This window comes from Dendrobates tinctorius, unplaced genomic scaffold, assembly GCF_039654945.1.
Source record: "Dendrobates tinctorius isolate UK_male_01 unplaced genomic scaffold, ASM3965494v1 ptg000011l, whole genome shotgun sequence".
NCBI classification, from domain to species: domain Eukaryota; kingdom Metazoa; phylum Chordata; class Amphibia; order Anura; family Dendrobatidae; genus Dendrobates; species Dendrobates tinctorius.
In genome coordinates, this window is record NW_027361679.1 from 34,079,765 (window position 1) to 34,095,810 (window position 16,046).

The window sequence follows — 16,046 nt, forward strand, 5'->3', positions numbered from 1 at the left end:
AAGATTTTCTAGACTGTACAGTAATCATGGGCAGTGTACAAAACACTGTGATTAATCCATCTAATATTGGGTAGTGGTCTGGCCAAAATCTACCGGTCATCTTCATCAAGGCATTTTCATCTTGCACATTTTAATTGATTTTTTTTGTGGTTTTGTCTACAGAAGTACAGTCATGCCGGCGGTCAGGCAGAGCAAAGCACTGGGGTATCGGAGCAAGTCGGTGAGCTCCAGAAGGTACGTCCTTCTAACAAGAACAGGCCTCAGCTCTCCACACAGTTTGATCACAAAATCATCTGCAGATCTTCCACATACATGTAACTCCCATGCACAGTCTTTAAAAAAAAGTTAAATATCAAAACTAATGAAGCAAATGTGTAAGTTATTGTAAAACTTAATACCTTGCATAGTATCAGAAGCAGTTTATTTTTATTCTATTTATGTGCAGGAAATGGAAACATTGAAATCTCAGCTCCTCGTTCAGTCTACAGAAATTAATAGACTACAAGCGGAAAGAATGGAATTATTCCAAAAATTAGAATCCAATGTAAGTTGTTTTTCTGTATTTGTCATGGTGCAGTTGTTTGTAGCTGAAAGTGAATGTATCATTAGAAAGTAGCCTTATTAAAAAATATTTTTAATAGAGGTTTAGATTTTAATTTTTTAATTGACTATTCACATAAAAAGCTTAAAATATTTCAAAGCCCCACTGCAGAAAACAAACTAGGTTGAGACTTTCTGAACCTTACTTGTTGGCTTTGCTGAATAGACTTCAACAGAATGAACAGAGGCATCTCATTAACATTACAGGGTGGGTTTTATATCACTCTGTTGTACTGCTGAAGGACCAGAAACAAAATTGTGTGCTTCAAATGACTCCACGTACTTCAGATTTAATAAATTTGACATAATTTTCACCAAAAAATGTTGGCCATTATTTCTTCTGCATATTTACATCTAGTGAATTAAACTTAAATGAAATTCATGAAACATTCCACTTGAAGGGAATCCGGACTCGTTTAGCTTTATCTCTATACATTTTTGTATAGAGGGAGCTGTCTTCACACTGCACTGAAAAAGCTTTAATGGGTTATTCTCACTATAGCAATATTTTTGTTTTTACAATGTACAGTTTCTGCATGACAAGTATTGATATGCAGTACACCAGTCCGTAACAGTACTCCACTGCTTCCAACCGTCAGTACAATCCTTCAATCGACTGACGATTGATGGAGAAGACAATGGCTGCTTTCACTGCTAGGCAGGTATTGTGCACTTCCCAGTGAACATATAGTATATACATATCCGATCCCAACAGGTGTTTGTATATATACATACATACATACATACATGGGGCATCTATGGCATTGTGAATGGTTGACTAACTGCATCATGGATAAGTTCTCTACTGCACTCCTTCCCATGTGGATTGACTAGACATTACATATATATATATATATATATATATATATATATATATATATATATATATATCTCCAACAATGTAGACCAGCTCACTCCTGTGAACCACCTGGAACCTCAGCTGACCTGGTTAACTCCGTTGTGCCCGGATCTGGACCGTGAAGAAGGCGGGTTCTACCGCTGAAACGCGTAGTCCTATCTGCACGACTTTCTTGCGTTATTGCTGCTTTGAACTGCTTGGACCATTGCATTTTAATGGATTTATGAATAAAAAGAAAAAAATTTTTAACAGCATCCTGGATTGCTCACGTTATTGCTGGACTTTGCTTTGTCGTTGGTCACACATACATATATATATATATATATATATATATATATATATATATATATATATATATTTTCATGCAATTGTTTACCACTCTGGCATCCCTGGTATGTAGGAGTTTATGTATACTTATCCTATTGGCACCCACAGTTTGACCTTACTCCACTCCCTTTGATCCATCCCTCAAACATGTTTAATTTTAATTTTTTGATTCTTAAAATATGTATTATTTTGTAATAAAATGTATATTATATTTTAATATCATATCCTTTTGAGTGGTGTTTTTGGATACTCTTTATCCTTTTCTAGGTTGCATATGCTAGTGACTTACCTAGCTACCAATTTGTCTATGACGGGGAGACTGATTTCTACATATTTAGCCCCTGTAATTATGATATGTTTTTGGCTATTTTTATGAATATACATACTTCAGTATGGTCACCGCCAAGCTCCCCATTAACCACAGGAAAAACTAGGTGCCACCTCCAATCGTTTATACAGGCCAATTGGACACCCGTTTCAGGTAATGTGGGGCCTTACGAGGCTTCAGGGGTGCGATTTATAGAGCAGGAGGAACTAAGCTATTAAATATTATATATTTAATCCAAAAAGTTAGGCAGTGTTTATAAATTACTAGACCTGTTGTCACGGGAATGGCACAGATCCTTTCAGAGGGTAGCAATTGGATAATGGTGCAGTCATACTGCAAGCTGTATTTCCCAACACAATACAACCCACTCCCTTTGGTGACCTCAGCTGGGGACTGGTAGATGGCATGCGACTAAGGTACCAAAAATTATGAGATCCCCAATCTTAAGGATATCGGTCCCCCTGTAGGTCCCAGGCGGAAGATATTAATGCCATATTTCCTGTGGTGATTTCAGCTTTGTATAGATAAGTGACATGTCATATCCAACTTTATACATTTGGACCATATGAATTCATGGCTGATGTGCACAATCATGTAAGTAAATGTGTTTTATGTTAGCCACTTAGTTGCAATGCCTAAAAATGTCTCCTGTAACTATAAGACCTACACCGGTCAACAAAAATACAATATTCATGACTGGTATCCTGTGCCTTCCTGTTTGCCTGTAATTCTTTTGAACATAGAAAGCCTTATTTACACAAGAAGGAAAATTGACACCCCACGGTCTGTTGCACAGACTTCAATCTGCTCTCTATCAGATAACCCACTTCAATTACCTGTTCACAGTGGCGGATTGTAGAGTGGCGGGTCAGATGGAGAAGTGTCTCTTTTTCCATTTACAGTTTATGATGAAGCCATGCTTCTTTGCTCAATGTGAGGGTAACCATACCAGACATAAAGGACCCGATTCTTTAAGACTAGTGTTTTATACATTGGTCCAAATGATGCGCATGATAAGATGTGTCTAATTCTTTGAGGAGCATGCTCCACTTAATGACTTGGGCACATCTTATCACTTGTATTCGCCTTGACAGAAATATCACTGAAGTCAGGGACTGAAGTAACATCTCTGCTGTAACTTACATGACAACTTTTGATAAAGTGCTTCACCAATCCCTATACGGAACTGTTGTAAAAATGTCAAAAATCTCAAATTTTTTGCGCAACAAGAATTTTACAACATTTTGAAGGTGTTTCACACCAGTATTCTGGCGATAACTCCTCGATGAATCGAGTCCAAAGTTTTTGTTTTTTCTTGTACCTTTTTAGGTCTTTTTTTTTTTTTCTTCCCCCTTCTCGTTTGTGCATCCAGTTTCACAGAGTTTAAAGGGTAATCCTATCCTTGTCTGCTTAAACTGCATTTTCCAGCAGCACACTGCTTCCTCTCAGTGCTGCGGGTCCCTCCCTTTGCACTTTTGTGTTCTTCCTGATAAAGATAAGGAGAATGAACCTTTATTTTTTTGATAGTTTTCAGTGTCTTTACTGTGATCCACTATTTAACCAATATTCATTACTATTTACAATCTCCACATTTTCTTGGTGGATCTTTTGAATCTTGAAAGAAGGCATAACTGAGTGACCAAAGCATAGCTGAGCTGTGCTACAACGCAGCTGTTAGGGCAGTGAAGGTGCTGTGACAGGGGTTGGCACAGTTTTTAGACAGGCTATAAATGCATCTGTTTTTCATTAATTAAACAAGGTCATGAGATGCACAGGCATCTGGTATCAAGGGATCTTCAGCATAGCTGTCAGATGCTTCATTGCAACGGGTTCTTAGTTGTGTCTGCAAGTTGCCTCTTCAGAGAGAAGGAGGACTTAAACTCTATAGCGCCACCTGTTGGAATCAGCAATCCTACAAGCCACTATTGACCCTTTAACGAGTCTTGCAGTATTACTTGGGTTGTATCTGAGCATGCTCGACCGATAGTATTAGAACTACTGGAGGACAGATCCAGTGGCAATGTCGGGTAAAGCAATCCCCGGAGGTAGTCATCGTTAGAGGGTAATAGCTGCAAATAAGTACAGATTTAAAAATAATTCTATATGTACAGAAAACCGAGACCATATTACCCTTTAATGTGTGGACTGATCAGAATGCTTGATTCAGAGATTTACTCAAAACAATCCGTTCAAATGGCCATACTGATGCATAGATTCTTTGTTTAAACACCATTCAGTTTATAAAAAAAGCCATTATGCATCTTAGGCCTGTTTCACACTTCAGTTTTCTGGCATCAGTCAAAATCCTCCGTTTTGACGGAATGACGGATCCGTCAAAATTAGTGAAAAAAGGATGCAAGTGATCAGTTTTTTCGACTGATCCATCTAGCGGATCCGCCAAAAAAAAAAACGTTTAATCAGTTGCATCCGTTTGCAGACTTTGGAGTTTAAAGGAACACAATTCTAGAGAGAGAGAAAGAGATGTTTTGGTGCCAGAAAGGCTTTTGGGGTTAAATTAAAGGAACAGAGGTGAAAAAGCGGAATCCGATGACGGATCCGTTTTTTGACGGACAGCGACGGATCCGCCACCCATAGGCGGCCATTCTAGCTGGCGACGGATCCGTCACTGTCCGCCTTTTTGACTGAGACAAAAAACGTTCCTAGGGGTGTTTTTTTTTCGGCCGACGGTCAGCTATTTTCCGACGGATCAGTTGTACGACGGATGAAGGTCATCCGTCACAATCCGTCACTAATACAAGTCTATGGGGAAAAAAACGGATCCGCCAGGCAAATCCATCAGATCCGTTTTTTCTGCTAATGACAATTGTGACTGACGCCAGAAAACTGAAGTGTGAAACGGGCCTTAGACATTTGTTAAAAAGTAGGGATGTTAATCACTAACATATATTTTCCAATGTAATCCACAGGCCTCACTTACAACGTCAGGTGACTGTGCTACTATTGCTTCCAAGAATGAAGACTATGAAGAGAAAGTAGCAAATATGCTGAAGGAACTCGGCTCTTTAAAGGTTTGTCAATCAGTTTATATTTCTTATTGTTCTCCACATTACTAAAAAAAAATACAATTAAAATTAAGTTGTATATTAAAAGCAGTAAAAAGATTAGACTGTAAGGTCCTAATTAAACATGCAGATATTCCTAGGAACACTTATTTGCTGATTTATCATTTACCTGAACAAGCTGGCAAACTCCTGACGAACAAGCAAAACGCTTGTTTGTCAGGTGAGATGATTTTTAAAAACTGTCCTCAGACTGCCAGGTAGAAACGTATGATTCATCATTCAACAGAAAACACTTCCACTGCTCCAGAGTCCATTGGTGGTGGGCTCTACTTCATTCTATCCGATGCTTGGTGATATAAGGCTAGAATGCAGCCATGCCATAAAGCTCCTGACTCACAGTTGTTGGCCTGATGTTAGTGCCACAGTTGGTTAGAAACTCTTTAGTTATTGAGCCAACAAAGCCATGGTGACTTTTATGCTTTATGCTTCTCCGCATTCGGTGACCCCGGTCTGTAACTTTACGTGGTCTGCTACTTTGTGGATGAGTGACTCTGGTTCCAAAACACTTTCATTTTTCCAATAATACCATTCACAGTTGATTGCAGAATATTAAGGAAAGAAGACATTTCATGTTCTGACTTGTTAAAATGATGCCATCTTATTAGAGTGCCACGCTCCACTTCAGTGAGCTCTTCAGAATGACCCATTCTTTCACAAATGTTTGTATGTTGCACATATACAATACACTAGATGGAGGCCCGATGCTATCGCATTGGGTGGGAGGTTATTTCATGATGGGGGCAGGCTTTGCAGCGTTGAAAATCTCTCTTCCCCCCATGTGCTCACCCACCTATCCACTCTCTCTTTCCCCATGTGCTGACTTCTCCCGTCTGTGCTCTCTTCTTTGACCTGTTTACCCCATGTGCTCTCCCCCTTGTCTGCTGTCTCTCTCCTTCCTTTGCTGTGTTCTCCCCTCATGTGCTGTTCCATTTGAGCTGTCTCCCCCCTGTGCTCTATCTGTCTCACCCCTGTGTCTGACGTGTACAGAACATACCACAGCACCTGGGCAGGGGAGGAAGCAAAAGACAATACTGACATTACAGCAGGAGATTGCAGAGGATACGTTTTGTGAGGTAAAATATTGTTTAAAAACAGTCAGTGAAATATTTTACCTCACAAAATGAATCCTCTGTGATCCCCCGCTGTAATGTCAGTATTGTCTTTTGCTTCCTCCCCTGCCCAGGAGATGTGGTATGCTCTGTACACGGTCAGACACAGACAATTTTTAAAATGAACTTTCGTTCGTGGGAAAGCCCCTTTAATGTGATTGGCTTCCTCTGCCGGTAGTCACGTCGCGCATCTGCCGCTGGGATCAGCCAAATGATTCACTCACTGCGCCTGCGCGGAATTCGCGCAGGCGCAAAGCGACGGTGTTCTGCTGGTGGTATCTCGCAAGAAGCTGTGTGCGTGTGGTGCGTACGACGTATAGAGTGTGTGGTGCGACTGTGTTCCGCTGATGGTACTGTGCAAATGGTTGGTACCAGCAGCAGTTTCCATATTGAGACACCCACCACTTGGGTGTCCCAGTATGGCGGTCGGTGAACTTCCTCCGCTTGGAATTCTGGGATACGGTGACATCTGGACAGAAAAGGAAATGAAAACATTACAAGGCAATTATATAAATAGATTCCATGGCTAGGAGCCTTGCATACTGCCGCTTACCTGCCAGAATCCCAGCTTTGCCATTGAATAGCAGATGTATGGGACTGTTCCAGTAGCTCCTTGTCTTAGAAGTGCATAAATAGAAAGTGGTCTGTTCTGCTAGAACAAATGATAATTATCATATGGTCACATTTTCTCTTGCCCATACCAGCCAATTTGGTTTCTGCTGATTGCCAAATGTGGATCAGTTTAATGCAAATTAATTAAATATATAGTGTTATATTGCTTTAAAATGTGCATTAAGGCTTTAAGGGATTTTCCATAAAATGCCCTCCAAACTAGTATTAATAACAATTTGAATGTTAAAGTTGAACTCTGAGATATACCCATATGGGCAGTGTTGTGATCCCCTGTCACACCTTGCTTACATGCCCATCCTAAGGTCGGGGTCACATGGCCAACGATTTTCTTGTGCGAGAGACTCTGGGCTGATTATGCAAAATATGTCAGAGTTTGAGCCGAGTGTCAGTGCTCTGATCTTTTGCATGAGAGAATCGCAGCACTGGTGCAGAGGAGATGGAGAAAGTAGTTTCTCCATTGCCGAAGTCCGCAGTAATCGGACTGCACTCTGATAACATCCGAGAGCAGTCCGATGTTTCACACGCACCCATAGATCTGTATAGGTCCATGCGATCTGATTTTAGAATGCACTCATAGCATGCTGTGATTGTTCTCTCATACCGAATCGGCATGAGAAACTAATCAGAGATCTGCACTGCCCCATAGTAAAACATTTCATCGCACTCGGCCGTGTTATACGCTTGTGTGAGCGAGCCTTAAGGATCATGGTGGCAGTCACTTAGACCGCAGCAGTGTCCACAGGATCTACAGCACGGTCGCCATCATTGATTGACAGCAGCGGTCATCTATTTTGCCAGCTATACATTATTGTGGGTTTGCAATATTTCGAAATGCAAAGACGGCCAAGTGCTTTCGGAAATAACATTTGTCACAAGTCCTGTAAAAAATATCTGCAATTATCAGATTTCTTTTATTTTAGGATGAACGTAAGGCGCTCTCTGAAGAGAAGTCGTCTCTAAAGCGGGAACTAGATGCTGCTCAAAGCACCGCAGCCATTTTACAGGACGAGAAACTGAAACTGACGCAAGAGGTCGCTGACTCCAAGAAGGAACAAGATGATCTATTGATACTTTTAGCTGATCAAGACCAAAAAATCCTCAGTCTGAAGAGTAAACTGAAAGAGCTTGGAGAACAGGTCAGGCAGCTCGAGGTTAAAAGGCACATTATCAGCAGAGACACATGGCAAGTGATCTAGAGGCCCCAGCAGAGTCACTAGTGAGGCTCCTGCCTTCAGACACGTCACCAGGCGGTTTACCTTGTGTCACTACTCCGAGCTGCTCCAGATGGAAGTCCCATTCCCATATTGTGCAGTGTAGTAAAGGGAAAGTCTTGTCTATCTGGCCAGTGACGGACAGGGAGACAATGTGTTTGATACAGTTTTGACAATTATGTGGTGGACTTCTGGCCCCTCCACCTGTTCCTCGCGCCTCTCGTGTCATTAACATGTATGCAAGCACCTGGCTATCCAGCTCATTTCAGTAGCCATCCCAGCCCTCATCTCTCCATTCTTCTGTCATGATGGTTGAGAGGGTTGGCTTAGCTATTTTGATGAGCGGTTTGCCCCCCTAATATATTTGTCACTGACTCAGAGTTGGAGGATGCTTATAGTAAGTTGGGACAAAACCAACAATGGAGCCCCTTGGACCAACACTGATATGTGGCGGTCAGGTCATAGAATCGTAGAGTTGGAAGGGACCTCCTGGGCCATCTGGTCCAACCCCCTGCTCAAAGCAGGATTCGCTAAATCATCCCAGTCAGATGTCTGTCCAGCCTCAGTTTGAAGACTTCCATTGAAGGAGAACTCACCACTTCTCGTGGCAGCCTGTTCCACTCATTGATCACTCTAACTGTCAAAAAGTTTTTTCTAATATCTAATCTGTGTCTCCTCCCATTCAGTTTCATCCCATTGCTTCTAGTCTTTCCTTGTGCAAATGAGAATAAAGTTGATCCTTCTACAATGTGACAGCCCTTTAGATATTTGTAGACAGCTATTAAGTCTCCTCTCAGTCTTCTCTTTTGCAAACTAAACATTCCCAAATCCTGCAACCTTTCCTCATAAGACAGGGTTTGCAGACCGGTCACCATTCTGGTCGCTCTTTTCTGAACTTGCTCCAGTTTGTTGATGTCTTTTTTAAAATGTGGTGCCCAAAACTTGACACAATATTCCAGATGAGGTCTGACCAAAGAGGAGTAGAGGGAAATAATGACTTCACGTGATCTAGACTGTATGCTTCTGTTAATACATCCTAGAATTGCATTTGCCTTTTTTGCTGCTGCATCACACTGTTGACTCATATTCAGTCTGTGATCTATTAGTATACCCAAGTCTTTTTCACATGTGCTGTCACTTAGCCCTATTCCTCCCATATATATGCTTTTTTCATTTTTATTGCCCAGATGTAGTACTTTGCATTTCTCCCTGTTAAAAACCATTCTGTTAGTTGCTGCCCACTTCTCCAGTTTATTTAAATCTTTTTGAATCCTCTCTCTCTCTTCTCTAGTATTAGCTATCCCTCCTAGCTTTGTGTCATCAGCAAATTTAATCAGTTTACCCTCAATTCCTTCATCTAAATCGTTGATAAAGATGTTGAACAGTACAGGGCCTAGGACAGAGCCCTGTGGTACCCCACTTGAGACATTCTTCCAACTGGATGTGCAGCCATTTACGACCACTCTTTGGGTCCGATCACTAAGCCAGTTATGAATCCACCTAACAGTTGCCTTGTCCATTCCATACTTAGTCATTTTTTCAATAAGGATTGTATGAGAGACTTTGTCAAATGCTTTGCTGAAGTCAAGATATACTATATCTACAGCATTTCCTTGATCCACCCAATCAGTGATACCGTCATAGAAGGAAATTAAGTTAGTCTGACATGACTTATTAGTTACAAACCCATGCTGACTCTGTTTAATCACTTCATTCTTATCCAGGTATTGACATACATGTTGTTTAATAATTTGTTCAAAGATCTTTCCTGGTATAGAAGTCAGACTCACCGGCCTATAGTTGCCTGGGTCCACCTTCTTCCCCTTTTTGAAGATAGGAACAACATTTGCTCTTCTCCAGTCTTCTGGCACTTCTCCTGTTCTCCAAGAATTTTCAAAGATTATGGAGAGGGGTTCAAAAATTTCTTCTGCTATCTCCTTCAGTACTCTGGGGTGTAATTCATCTGGACCTGGAGACTTGAATTCATTTAGGTTAGCTAAGTGTTTCCTCACTATCTTTCTGTTTATAGATATCCTGGATTCTTCTATTCCCTTAATAGGACAGTGAATAACAGTTGATGTTACATTTCCTTTCTGAGAGAAAACAGATGCAAAATAGGAATTTAAAAGTTCAGCCTTCTCAACATCCTGTCTTACCATTTCATCATTTTCATCCTGTAAAAATCCTATAGCATCTTTGACTTTTCTTTTACTTTTGACATATCCCCAAAATCCTTTATTATTGCTTTTGACATCTCTTGCAAGCCTCAATTCATTGTCAGCTTTAGATAATCTGATTTGTGCCCTGCAGGTTCTGCAGACAGCATTATATTCTTCTTTAGATATGCCTCCCTCTTTCCATTTTATAAACATTTTTTTCTTCCTTTTTAGCATGTGCTTAAGTTCTGTGTTCATCCATCCTGGTTTCCTTAAATGCTTCCTATTCTTCCCTCTTTTCGGAATTGTTAACAATTGTGCTTTGAGAATTTCATTTTTCAAGATTTCCCATCCTTCCTGGACATTTTTGTCTTTAAGGATATCCAGCCATTGGATCCCTCCAATTCTCTTTCTGAATCCCTTAAAATCTGCCTTTCTGAAATCTAACCTTGACGTCTGAGTCTTCACAGGTCTTCCGCCTCTAGTTATCCAAAATTCTAAAATAGCATGGTCGCTACCTCCTAGGGTCCCAGCCACTTTTACCTCCTCAACCATTTCCTCCCGGTTTATAAGGATTAGATCCAAGGTAGCAGTTCCCCTTGTTTTCTCCCTTACCTTTTGGAAGATAAAGTTGTCAGCAAGAGAGGATAAGAATTTCCTTGACCTGTTAGTTTTGCCTGAGAGAGATTCCCAACAAATGTCTGGATAGTTGAAATCTCCCATGACAACTATGTCATATTTTTTGGAGAACTTGGCCATTTGATGCATAAATAGTTCATCCATATCTTCAGCTTGCACAGGCGGCCTGTAGTAAATGCCTACAATGGTGTCCTTTCCATTGTTCTGTCCTTGTATTCTTACCCAAGCATACATCAGCTGTCCTAATTCAAGCATATTACAGGAGCTGTCCGGGACTTTTATATTGATTGCCTAGTTATAGAATGCGTCATCAGTAGTGTTGAGCGATACCACCCGATATTGAAAAATATTGGATCGGACGATATGAAAAAAGTATCGGGTATCGCCAATTCCGATCCCGGAAGTCCCATTCAAGTCAATGGGACAGAAATATCGGAATTAAAAATGTAGTATGTATGTATGTTGTATGAATGTAGTATACATGTAGTATGTATGTACTATGTATGTATGTATGTTGTATGTATGTTGTATGAATGTAGTATATATGTAGCATGTATGTGGTATGTAGTATATATGTATGTTGTATGAATGTAGTATATATGTAGTATGTAGTATATATGTATGTTGTATGAATGTAGTATATATGTAGTATGAATGTAGTATATATGTAGCATGTATGTAGTATGTATGTTGTATGAGTGTAGTATATATGTAGCATGTATGTAGTATGTATGTTGTATGAATGTAGTATACATGTAGCATGTATGTAGTATGTATGTATGCTGTATATATGTAGTATGTATGTAGTATGTATGAATGTTGTATATATGTAGTATGTTTATTTTTTTTACATTCAACACATTAGCCGGATGATGGGACTACTACTGTCCCATCATTGGCCAATGTGTCAATCACTGTCATTGTAGCAGGCATTGCCCGATACTGTCATTGTAGCAGGCATCGCCCGATGGGACTTGTAGTCCCATCGGACGATGCCTGCACACACACACAAGACCCCCGGCAGGCCCACACAGACCACCGGCAGCCGGCACAGGCCCCCGAGAGGCCCGTACAGGCAGCCGGCCCAGGCCCCCGAGAGGCCCGTACAGGCAGCCGGCACAGGCCCCCGAAAGGCCCGTACAGACAAACGGCAGCAGGCACAGCCCCTGACAGGCCTGTACAGACCCCCGAGAGGCCCGTACAGACCACCGGCAGCCAGCACAGGCCCCCGAGAGGCCCGTACAGACCACCGGCAGCCGGCACAGGCCCCCGACAGGCCTGTACAGACCCCCGAGAGGCCCGTACAGACCACCGGCAGCCAGCACAGGCCCCCAAGAGGCCCGTACAGACCACCGGCAGCCGGCACAGGCCCCCGACAGGCCTGTACAGACCCCCGAGAGGCCCGTACAGACCCCCGACAGTCGGCACAGACCCCCCGCAGTCGGCACAGACCGCACATCATGATGCACACAGACCGCACATCATGATGACATCATTTCAGCAGCTAATCACAGCCACATCACTGGCTCATTGCATTATGGGGACTTCCGATTCCGGTATCCGATATTGAAAAAATATCGGTACTCGGTATCGGAATTCCGATACAGCGAATATCGGCCAATACCCGATATTTGCAGTATCGGAATGCTCAACACTAGTCATCAGTATCTGCTCATTGGGGATGCGACACCTGGAACCCCTCCAATTATTTGCTGTTCCCGGTGCTGGCTGCAGTCGGATGTGCTCAGTTGTGCAGCAGAATTGCACAGCTTTGTCAACTGCATAGTGGCCGTGGCCAGGTGCTGCACATCCCCCCCTGTTGATTGGAACAGAAGATGAAAGTGCAGTGCCCAGCCATTACAGCACATCCGGTCAGCAATAGGAAGAGTTGATCTATCAAATATTGATGACCTATCCAAACTTTATTTTTTTTTTAATATGCTAAGAAACCCATTTTTTTATTAATTTATTATTTTGTTTTTGGCATATAAATCATATAACAGAACATGATTTGAAGGAAAATATACCCTTGTTTTAATCATCATTTACTACTGGACAGGGACAGATATTGTCGATGACTTGTTCTAAAGTGCCAATGTCATGAGAATGGCACTACAAATACAGGGATCTGTGTGTATGTGTATATATGTGTGTGTATGTGTGTGTGTATATATATATATATATATATATATATATATATATATATATATATATATATATATATATATATATATATATATATATATATATATATATATACTGATAAATTTCTATTTTTGTGTGAAAAACAATATATATAGATAGATATAGTTTGCAGTTTGCTTAAAGGGGTTGTCTCATGTATGCGGTTCAGGAGTGCACTGCTCCCTGACTTCCTGTTTGCTTGAGAAGGATGCACTCCTGGTTGACAGTCACTCTGCTGACCCTAAGGCCTGTTTCACACTTCCGTTTTTGACCATCAGTCAAAATCCGCCGTTTTTGCAAAAAAACGGATCCGCCATTTTTCTTTGGCGGATCCGTTTTTTTCCCCATTGACTTGCATTACCGGCGGATCTTGACGGATGGCCATCCGTTGGATCCTTTTTTTGCGGATCCGTCAATTTTTTTGTGTCCGCCGAGATGCCTGGACGGACCATGTAACGTTTTTTTTACTGCAGGATCCACATTTTTATACAGCGCATGCCCGGAGGAATGAAGTTAGGAAATTTAACCCTGAAATCATTTCTGGCGAACAGAGGAAAATCTCTTTCTCTTTCTCTCTCTCTTTCTTTCTCTTTCTTTCTCTTTCTCTTTCTCTCTTTTTCTCTTTCCCAGGCAGCGGTTCCTTTAAAATTCTTCATTCGGCGGATCCGTCAAAAAACGGATCCAGTGGCATCTGTTCAGATCAGTTAGAAACGGATCCGCTTTTTGGCGGATTTTAACTGAAACAAAAAACTGAAGTGTGAAACAGGCCTAATTGTGCACTGTTCAATGCTGCAACTCTTCCACTTTGGCATGAAGGAACCGCGGGGACACTCAAGCTGGACAGCTTCAAAGCAGCACCCAATTTCTATTGGAAAGAGCTTGTAAGCACTGCAATTCTTCCCTGAAATACTGGCCACCCCTCATAGACATTATGCAGTGGGCAGTAACCTAGGCGACAAGCAATTAACATTGGAATGAAAAGTAAATTGCAATGTTTCTTGCTTTTTTTTTTTTTTTTTTACAGTTTTTTCAATTTTGACCCTTGAAGAACCTGAGAATAACCTTTCAAGACTAGTGAGAATAGTTGGTGCTTTAGAAGGACAGTTATGTCAAGTACCAGGTATCCTGCAGTCAGTGGCGCCTCAAGAACGGCATGGCACCCAGATTGGAGAGCTAATGCTGAATGTCTAGGCATTACACTCACTGTTTAGCGGTTCAAAAATTTTCTCCACCAGCCAATTAGATTTGTTGAACATTAATGGCTTTAACCGACATCTCTACCCTTTTTAGGTGGAGGATGAAGATGACTTGGAGTCGGGAGATGCCGGGGATGATGATGATGATGATCTAGATGAAGAAGATAGCCGAGATGAAGACATTTAGAGACATTCATTGTGAAAAACAGATATCTTAATTTTTTTTTTACAGTAATAAAAAATTCTAGTAATCCCCCCTAATTGAACCTATAACAAGTTATGAAGGCAATGTGAAGGTGAAAACTAAGCAAGTCATTAAGGTTCTAGAGCTGTTGCCATACATCTTCAATCATTTCTATCTATTTTCATGAGGAATACGGCTTGGAAAATAGGCCTTTTATTGCTCTGCCAATGTTATAAGCGCACCTTATCTTCTGTGGTGCTCCCCTTTACCCTTGCCAAGTACAATACATTGCTATGCAATGTCAAATGATCCCCAACCCTTGTGCATCTAGTTGACTCTGCTGAAATTTGCTGCTGCGGCCTCTTCACAGCTCACACTGAAACAATTTCTCTCTTCATATACAGACTGGAATAGTCAGGGATGGGTGGGATTAGTCCCATGGGTGGGATCAGTCCCATGGTTGAGATTAGTCCCGTCTCGTCTTTTGATACAATTTGACGTCTAATACACTTGTATAAGTCTAGTGCCTTCACGCCTGAAATGGCTATGTTCCTCAAGGGTCTTGTTCGGCGCAACCTGTGGAGGCATCAGTATTTGTAGTTCTGGTAGATCATCCTTTTATTTTACACCAAAATATCTTTTTAATATGGAGGGATGGTTACTTAAAGGACTTTTTCCACTTTAGAGGACATTTTTTTTTCTTTTTCTTAAATGCATGTATTTCAGGCTTAAAAGCATTTTCGCAATTCGGTTGAATTAAAAAGGTTTACATCGTTTGTTTATTTGTAGCTGCTCTTCTGTACTGATTTTTGGCTGGCTACAGAATGAGGTATCTAAGGAACCATCAGTGAGCTAGTTTTGAGTAAAAGGGAATTAGTTCCTCTTATCTGTCTTTTCTGAGTTCCTCTCAGCTGATTTATGACCAGGCCACAACTAAATTAAATGTGCAAGGAAACAAAAACATTTTAATGAAACCCAATTCCATAAATGATTTAATCTCTAAATGCATAAATGCATGTAAGTTTAAAAAAAAGAAAAAAAGGTCCCCAAAGGTGGGCAACCCACTCAACACTGCGATACTTATTTTCCAACTTGTTGCCATTGCCGCTAGTTCACTATACTGGTTAAGTCAGAAAAAAGGTATATAATTTATTGGCTTAAGTCAGGCCATAGAGATTTAGCTGCAGAACGATGTTTTAAGAGTGAAAATATGAATTACATTAATTTCATGTTTTACAAATAAAATAATGCATTTACTTATCGATGTGTTTAGAGATTTATTCTGAAAATATCTGATGCATAAATCACATGACACTCACTTCTGCATCTTCTTATCTCTGATTTTAGACTACAGTGGTTTTACTTGTAGCAACAAAAAAAATGTAATTATTATGGACTTATTTGTAAAATTATGTTAATAGCATCATTTATTTAAAGGGAAGGTAAAGGTGTTCTTAAATTGCTTTAAAGGGAATCTGTCACCCATTTTTTGTGATATGATGTAAAGATATCATTCAATTTGGTGTCACATAAGCAT

At 40.8% G+C, this 16,046-nt stretch overlaps 1 protein-coding gene across 5 annotated transcripts in view; it reads left to right on the forward strand.

The window, feature by feature from the left end:
• The window catches only part of USO1 (USO1 vesicle transport factor), a 126,967-nt gene extending 111,198 nt beyond the window's left edge, over positions 1-15,769 (forward strand). For 4 of the 5 annotated variants that reach the window (XM_073590742.1, XM_073590713.1, XM_073590704.1 and 1 more), the window contains 5 exons: positions 163-234; positions 446-544; positions 5,042-5,143; positions 7,860-8,075; positions 14,420-15,769. In XM_073590742.1, the coding sequence (XP_073446843.1) occupies positions 163-234; positions 446-544; positions 5,042-5,143; positions 7,860-8,075; positions 14,420-14,512 (582 nt within the window). In that variant the 3' untranslated portion in view covers positions 14,513-15,769. The remainder of the gene's footprint in view (positions 1-162; positions 235-445; positions 545-5,041; positions 5,144-7,859; positions 8,076-14,419) is intronic. The other variant, XM_073590733.1, reaches the window with a different exon arrangement.
• The last annotated feature ends 277 nt before the right edge of the window (positions 15,770-16,046 follow it).